The 8,996-nt window shown below is 41.7% G+C and overlaps 1 protein-coding gene across 1 annotated transcript in view; it reads right to left on the bottom strand.

Moving 5' to 3' along the window:
• Positions 1-346: 346 nt before the first annotated feature.
• Positions 347-8,996, bottom strand: part of kcnk3 (potassium two pore domain channel subfamily K member 3) — a 30,243-nt gene continuing 21,593 nt past the window's right edge. Inside the window, exon 2 of the mRNA XM_022737896.1 lies at positions 347-3,096. Within this exon, the coding sequence (XP_022593617.1) occupies positions 2,177-3,096 (920 nt within the window). The 3' untranslated portion in view covers positions 347-2,176. The remainder of the gene's footprint in view (positions 3,097-8,996) is intronic.

Genomic DNA, 8,996 nt, shown 5'->3' with positions numbered 1-8,996 from the left:
ATTTTAAACCCTGCCTTGTTTCCATCCATGTTGTTTTTCTTCTGCCATTGTTACGTTTCTTTGCCACCAACTAGATCACTGATATGAAAAGGCAGACATGAACAGTGCCGTCTTTGTGCAAGTGTGTCCTCGTGTAAGTGCACAATATAAACTAAAGGGCACCCGTAAAACCATTACTACATTCATGTGCTTCTATTTAAATTAAATTAAATTAAATTACATAATGCAAAATTATCCATTCATCTTGTGAGTGATTTTGCTGTGCCTTGTTTTCTCAGGTTTTCTGCAGGTCTAGATAAACCTGACAATCAAACAGCTAAAGCATACTGCATACAGCTATGCCTGTGATGAATGAACTAATAAAAAATAACACATAAACATATATTTTACCAGAAAATAACATGAACAAATTTATTAATTCAGCCAACACTCAAATGAACTATTGTTTTAAATTAAACCATATTTTATTATTGTTAAAGAAAAAAAAAAAAAAACTTTAAATGTGTAGCCACACACATAGCCGACCACAGCCCCTCCGTCACTTATTGAGAAATGCTGGACAACATTAACAGGCATATTGCAGTTAATAAGAAGGTTCCAGTAGAAAAAAAGGATGAAAATGTAAGTGAAATTAATGTGATATGACTAACATATTCAGACATTGTAAAGTAAACTTAAAAAAAATAATGATTATGTAAGAATACTCCTTTAGAGGACTACAACATAAAACAAAATAAACACTGCATAAAGACCTCAGTTGGCTGAATCAAGTGTGTTTTTTGGGGTTTGGAGCAAATACCCCCTATAAGTGCATGAGGTGCAAACTCTGAGGCCATTTTTTTTTTTAAAGTGAGGTGTACTGCAGTTATTCTGAATCATCCACAACACAGAGTATTAATTCAAATATCTCAGACTATAACAACAGAAGCAAAAATTAATCAGGGCGTATCATTTCCATAACAAAAACATAAAGTGATTCCATTAAAAAAATAAAATAGAATAGTGCACTGAATTCCAGTGTCCTAAAGCATATACAACAGTCTCTAAGGTGCAGCAGTGAATAAGATATGACTTTCTATTATGCACAAAGTGAGCTTACATGCTCTAAGTTAAACAGATCAGAATATAGTTGTGCTATATGAAAACATATGACAAGCAACAAGTACATAAAACAGTTTGATGCACAGGAAGAAACAAAAAAGAAAAAAGATTTGTACAAAATAAAGTAAGGTCTGAAAGGAGCAGCAGGGAGGCTTAGTGGTTAGAGACACCGTCACAGGGTTTCACTCCCTGCAACAGCCAGCGAGTGTCCCCTTCTTGAGCAAGAGATTTACGCCAGAACCTGCTTGTTCTCATTGCTTATTCTGAAATGCCTGTAATGTGATTCTTCTACTAATGGAAGGAAAACACACGAAGCAGATCAGACAGTTTGGCTTGAACACAAACTCTTAGTTACAGACACACAGGAGAAGACACTGAGATTATTTTCTGAAAACTTTCACTGAAAAAATAGGCTTTCCCTCAATAACACCTACTAATGAAGTGTCCAAATATATACACATTTTGAAGTGAGTATAATACTTACAACCCAAGATTCCTTCTGGAAAGTCTTTTGAAAAAAGTGGATTGAAGATCATTCAATAAAATATTTCTTAGCGGGGGATTATATACAGTTAATACACCCCCAATCTCCCTCTTAAAAACATGTCTCACAGTGTATTTTGTCCCTTTTCATATTAGAACATTTAATTCTGTCTTACGAACAAAGAAACAGCTGAATTCAATACTATGATTTTTAATATTAGAATTCAGAGGTGCAGAGAGAACTGCACGTTTTTCTTTCTCCCTGTCTTCCAACAGAAACAGCTTCAGAGTTTGTGTAACGAATGCTTCTTGAACAACCATTAGCATTATTTCTCAGTGGCATCGGTAACAATGTTAGTCCTAAATGGTTTGTGCTCAGCTAATGGAAGTTAAATACATGGCTGGAGCCTGGAGACTGCAGCACCAGGCTCTTCAGTGCCAGAAAGAAGCAAACATCAGGAGTACTGCGTTCCTTTAGGACTGGAGTTGTGTTCCCTGATGTCCACGGCTAATCTAGTACCACAGTAGGAGGGGCCTCCCTCTCCACATGGACATTAGTGGGACTTGACCTTAAAGCATGATGTCTCCTGGTTCAAATGGAGCTTCTGCGTTTATTGAGTCTTCTGTAGGTGTTGATGCTGTGCAGGCCCGTGGAAACCGAGCTGATGCCCGAGTGACGCTGCAGGCTGCACACACAGCCATTAGAGTGGAGGGGGTTGGAAAAAGCCTCTCCCTGCTCCATGTAGGTGTCCGAGGTGGAGAGGTCACGTGAGATGATCATGGGTATGGAGTATTGCAGTTTCTCTCTACTCTTGTACCAAAGGCAGGAGCACATGGACTGGAAGTGGAGCACCTCAGCGTAAACGTTGCGTAGACCTCGGCTCGCCGCGCCTCCGCCGCTGCCTCCGACTGCGCTCCCTCCGCCACAACCGGACGGCGTGGAGGAGGAGGAGGCCGGGTCCACGGAGCAGTTAATGTGCCCGCCTGCCTGACCGTTATGAGCGAGGAGAGCCCTCTGCTCTGCATCCCTCTTCTCGTCCTCAGCGTTCATGGTCATGAAGCGCAGCACTGCTAAGTTGAGGAAGGCTCCGATCACAGCCAGACCCGTCAGGATGTAGATGAAGCTGAAGGCCACGTACTCCGGCTTGTTCTGCAGAGCGTGATCGTTCTGCAGCGCCACATAGTCCCCGAAGCCGATGGTGGTTAGCGTGATGAAGCAGTAGTAGTAGGCATGAAAGAAGCTCCATCCCTCAAAGTGGGAGAAGGCCAGCGCCCCTACGCACAGCGTGCTCATGCAGGATATGAAACCGATGGTCACCATGTTGACCATGGAGACCTCAGTGTGCCTCATGCCAAGGCACTTCTTCAGGCGGTGGAGCAGGTACCTGACAAAGGTGTTGATCCGCTCACCTACGCTCTGGAACATGACCAAGGTGAGAGGGATGCCCAGGAGGGCGTAGAGCATACAGAACACCTTCCCTCCATCTGTGCTGGGGGCTGCGTGGCCATATCCTGAGGGAAAGAAGGAGAAAGGAGCAGGGTTACTGGGGCAGAACTAATTAAATCCACAGTGCAGAGGACAGGGGTCTGAGAGGAGAAGCCTGCGGGCTGGGAAGATCGTCAAACCTGGAGCAGACAGATATAAATGATTTGTATTCTTTGAGCAGCACTTCTGATAAATTCAAAGACTCTTCATTTCACGGCGGCAGAATGCAATTGGAGATGAGAATGCACAGCAGTGTGGCAGGAATGGCCAAGTATTGATGTCGTGTATGGGAGAGAGAGCTTGAATAATTCATTGACCCAATCGCTCAGTGGAGTGGCTTCAGCTAATGAGTACATTTGCACCTAATTAGTCCGCTACGTTTTTCCAGATCAAATAAACAGGACACCATTGGGTCGGTTGCAATTGTTGGTCCTTATTTTGTTTGTGTAATAAAACCGCTCTTTATCCTGCAGTCCTTTGAATCCTCGGATCATAAGACCCCTACAGCGTAATAGCAAAAGCCAGCAGTGCAGTTTGTGTGCACTCTGCTGAGCCTTTTGAAAAGCCCAAAAACAAGAATAGAACTAGAATAAAAATTCCCGGTGAAACTAATTAGTTAATTAGTCGATTTCATGGCACAGAGCATGTCATGTCAAAGTTTAGAGGAGGATTTTCCTTTCATGTATTCCCCATAAAACAGATAATGGCTGATAAAACACTCGCCGTATAAACATATCGTCAGTGACGTGTACGTTTACTGAAATGGCCCTTTGGAGAATACTGTCGAGTGATCACCACCAGCCAGTTTCAGATATGGCATGACTCACAGAGGGTTTCTGTATGCACTCACAGCGTAGAGCTCATGAATTTCAGGATGGATTTGATCTTCCTTCCGGCATATTTCAGGTTAAGTGTCAACCTTTTGTCTCATTTCATCCTCTTCTCACTCTTATTGTCCCGGAGGATACGAGGCCCTCGCATGCAACATCATTACAGCCACGAAATAAATTCTCCACAAGTGGACCTGTTGCACACAGGAGCTGAGAGATGACGTCCCTGATAACAATGGCATCAGCAAATGGAAAAGGTAGACCAATAGTTAGAATGTAATTACTCTGGGGGTTGATTCGATTCTTTGGGCTCTGGTTTTATTGTCACACTGATCCGTGCGGTTGAGCCATCTGTCTGTCTGGTGCCAAATCTGTTTAAAGCTTTCCCAGTTGTGCCGCCAAAATGACAGCCATTACAATTGATGTATCTATTTGTGGAAGGAAAAACATGACCCGTTCCCCACGCACAGAGACAGTTTGCCTCGTGTTAGCATTTTTGTTTCATCCCAACAAAGAAATTGATCCCATTTTCTAACGACAGAGACATGACTGACGAGTACCCTGTTCTGATTAGTGGTCGGTTTACTATATGCAGTCCATTTTACCAGAGAGACTGATTCTCCAGCCAAATGATGACCTTAAACATGACCTTCAGGATCTGGTGCCTCCCAAACCTTTTTTGTCTGATGTGGCCTATCCCCACAACTCTGCCAGATGAATTCGAGCACCCCTTTGTCTTATTGCTTGAGTGTTTTGACGAGGGGTTGTGTGAGATACTTATCTATAGTCAGTGTATTAACTGCAGGACATTCTGATCGACACCATATCAGTTTGGAGAGGCAGCCAGAAGCACCGGCACAGAACCTGAGCGGCATGCTGCTGTGGACGGGGCCATCCATAAAAATGTGTTTTAGTCGCTCTAAAAAAACTGCCCACTGACAAAAAGCAATCATCAGTTTAAATGTACGCTAGATTTATACACTATTTTCTGCACTTTATCTTCCCTTCCTCTGGCACTACAGTTTGTGAGCCGCTGCACTACCGTATTCCGACGCACAAGCGGCCTACGCCGCGCACTGCATTGCACCGCAGATCAGCTGGTGGAGTTGTTTGTAGAAGAAAGGGCAAATAAAAGAATATAAAGATTAGTGATCTGCAGAGTAATATAGTGCACTCTGTAAGTGCACTTGTGCGGAGGGATACATTAGTTCAACAGTTGAGAAAATGTAGTGCCAAAGGAATGGGATGTTTGACAGCGAAAAAAATAAAGTGAAAATATTCAAAATATAGTGTATATTTCTATTTGTCCATTATGAATTGTTTCAACGAGATAGATAGATAGATAGATAGATAGATAGATAGATAGATAGATAGATAGATAGATAGGTCTTGATTGTAATTCCTATCTTTTCAAATTACTTGAGCTACTCCATAATCCGCCCCCACCAGCTGCAACTGCTACAACTACCGTTTGTTGAAAATCACTGCAGTGGACAATTTGTCCAATTCTTACAACACAAACCAGTCAAGTACCTTCTGACCTTTATTATGACTGACTACCAGCTGCTTTCTCTCCAGTGGATTCTGCTCATCAAAAATGCATAAGACTATATGGTCAGTCCGTCCAGCCACATTTCAGCCCCGGTCTGTGAATATTGATGTGGTTCTGGTTCTTTGCTACATTTTTAATCATTTATTACGCTCCCTTCAAGCACGGCTTAGGAAAATACTACAGTCTTAAACCGCATTTTCTTCAACCTTGCATAAGTATTTACTTCTGACTATAATCCAACAGAAATACTATTAGGAAATGAAAACACATTTTCAGCATCTGGATATGTTGTTCTTTGTCATTTGCCTCTCAAAACATTCAACCTCAAAGAAACTTCAATGGCAGCATTCCCAGAGTTGACCCTCAGTGCATTAAGCCCTATATGTTTGGTCCAACATAAAAGTCTCATTCATCCATAGCCAATCAAACAATAATCTTACTCATATGAAAGTTACAGCCTTGCTGTTTTTTATACCGTTAACTACAAATTTGCTGTTTCATCTAAAAGCTACAAAATAATCATCACCCCTGTTTTATCATACATTAGTTTAAGTTAGTATGGGTAATGTGAGGATACATTTTGGTCAAGGTGCGGCCTTGTTGTTTTGGGGAAGCCTAAGGTCTACTCCTTTTGCCAGTCACATCAATTGTGTTGCATCCAAAACTATGACTGGAAAAATCATCACTTCATCAGTTAAACCTCATATAAACAAACCAGAGTCTATATGAAGTTTACTTGATGAAGGTCTGAGAACAGAAGCACTGTAAATATGAATTTATCTGACACACTAAAACATGGCATAATGGTTAAGAGTAAGACGGCCAGCACACTGACTGTCATGTCAGCTAAACAGCAATATTTGACTGATTTTTGCTAACATTATTGAACTCTAAGCCTCTGGTCAAACTAGACCAAGTAAGGTTGTCGGAGCAAACGTTTACACTATTAAAGGCAGATTGTGTTATCTCCTCCTTAAATGTTACATAGTCTCGCTCAAAGAAGCAGCTCTACACCTGTGAGTAAAAAAGGTAAAATGCAGTTATTAACCATTCTTTGTGGGGTCAGCGGGACAGTGTGTTCAGGTGAGCACAGAGGCTGAGCTGCAGGCCTGTCAGGAGCTGTCAGCAGCAGGGAGCGGCTTATTGAGACGTGGGGACGACCGGAGCGACAGCGGCGCTCGTCAACAGCAGACGCAGGGGCCGGAGGCGACAAGGCCAGCAGTCCTGCCGCTGTGTGAGAGAGTGGATAGAGGCCCACATGACAAGCCCCCCCCCCCAATCCTCCCCAAACTTCTTCCCCGCTCCCCCCAACAGTGACAAAGTTATCATGAGACAGGACGTCTCCACGGCTTGTCTTGGCACGCAGGAAAAAGCCACAAGGGCCGCTCGCTGTGTTTACATGGATTACAGTCATTGCCACTGGCAGAGGGAAAAGTGCAGCCTCATCGCAATGAAAGGTGAAAAAAACAATGGACCACAGAGGTTTGATTGACGTCTGAACAACCCCAGACTCTCGCCCCGGCTGTCTGAGGCTGAAGCATTAATATTGAACATGTTTGGCTTCAAAATAGTAGTGTCATTATGTAGGAATGGCTGCAACTATTTGCACATATTTCATGGATAGACAGGGAAAAACAGAGAGGAGACATCTGGGAAATTACAGGCTATCAGCTTTTTCTTGAGGAAACAGTAATTCCCTCTAAAATTAGCTCAGATTGTCAATTTGTGTAAGGATTGTTGCAACATATAAAAGCAGTATCAAAGACTTTGCGGCAACCCGAGGCTGATTGTCTCATAACCTAATTTCTGTAATTATCATGTGAAAGAAAATATGAAAATTGCATACCATTGAAAGGCGATAAGAGCCTTTAAAAGACTTATTAGGCAAAACTAACAAGCAGAGGAGGCTTATAAATGTCAACCGAACACAGGTGCACCATACTCTAAACTCTCATTCCCTCCTCACTTCTGCCTCTCATTACTGAATCATAATTTACAGCCAATCATTTACGCTAATGCCTCCAGCAACAGGCTGGTCCTAATTTAAATGCTTCAAAACAAATCATTTTACAGAGAACAAATATTCCCTTATGATATCGTTACCGTTCCTGAACACTGCCAACATTTTGTAAATCAGAGATTTAATTTCAAATCTTCAATCCCAGCCTGTAACACATTTTTTTTCTAACCATCTAATTCATTTCATGATTTTTAATCCTCCCATTGCAGATGGGCGCACAGCTTTATTCAGAGCTGTGCCATATTAACCCTCATTCAGATTCTCTAAATTAAATGTCTGATATCCTCCAACACTGTAGCAATGCAAATCACATCATCGGTGCCGGTTGTCATTTCACCTTTTAGTCCTGTGATTGCAAGTTTGTCTGCGAAGATGACAGCTCAGTGAATACAGCTCCTTCGCCATAGTGTCTGCCTCTAAAACACAATGTCACCCACATCACCCACTGCATCTAAATTCTTCATTATACTGATTAATTAGGCTGGGATAAAAAAAAAAAAAAAAAAACAGGCTTTGAAAATACATCAAAGAATGGCATAATGTGGCTGTTAGGGCTCCAGTTCTCTTTGATTACCAAGCACAATTTGTTCTCGCCAACAAGATGAGGCGCGCAACCTATTCATCAAGCACATCACCTCAACTAATGGGGAAGGACTGTCAAAGAGGTGGTGCATTTATCAGGGGCCAGTTTATGAGGTTTTTGTAAAAAAAACAAAACACGTGCAAGTCAAATGTCCATAATATGCAAAATAAAGGACCACAAAGGGAAAATATATGTTTCCCCAAAAATGAAATAAAATACAAATAATTGATGTGCACACCAGTGGGATTACAAATGATGTTATGAAACATGGCATGTTATATAAACACATATTATATGTCGAACAAGATGGAAAGTCTCTGCAGAGGAAACTTCAGGACATGCAGACTCAGTAACAGAAATGCTGGTGGCAGAGCTGCTCCCTCTCTGGGGTTCAGTGGTGACTGATAATGTCCTCAGACATCTCTACACCCTGGAGACCAGCCAGTGCCACGCTGAATAATGCACTCGTCAGTGTGTGTGTGTGTGTGTGTGTGTGTGGGTGTGGGGTGCAGGGTTTCACTCAAGACTGAGAGGTAAAGGTGAAAACAGTAGCCTGCTGGACTGTGTTGTCTCTGCATAATTACACAGGTATAATTAAAGGATATATTATCTCATGTTGCTTTCAGGAAAAAAGTGTTTTTCAGTGCTATGCATGACAAAATCAAACATTTTATTGTATATGAAGCTTTCTGACATATTTTTTATTTATTCTTGAATATATTTATTTATTTATTCTTTTATTTGCTTTTGCTTTTACTCCATTACAAACATAAATAGCCTTATTTTAAATGAGACATTTTGGGTTGTGTGCAATTTATCTTGAATATTTCCATTTGATGTAATGGTGCAGCCATAAAAAACATGGGCCTTGGGTTTAAATATATGTCACTTAGTGAACATCATAAAGCTTTGAAACTGCCCAAGTGTATACACTGTGTTTT

The sequence above is a fragment of the Seriola dumerili genome, unplaced genomic scaffold (assembly GCF_002260705.1).
Source record: "Seriola dumerili isolate Sdu_G_001 unplaced genomic scaffold, Sdu_1.0 BDQW01000025.1, whole genome shotgun sequence".
Lineage (NCBI taxonomy): Eukaryota > Metazoa > Chordata > Actinopteri > Carangiformes > Carangidae > Seriola > Seriola dumerili.
Note: the sequence above shows the minus strand (reverse complement) of the source record. Positions and strands in the feature narration are given on the sequence as shown.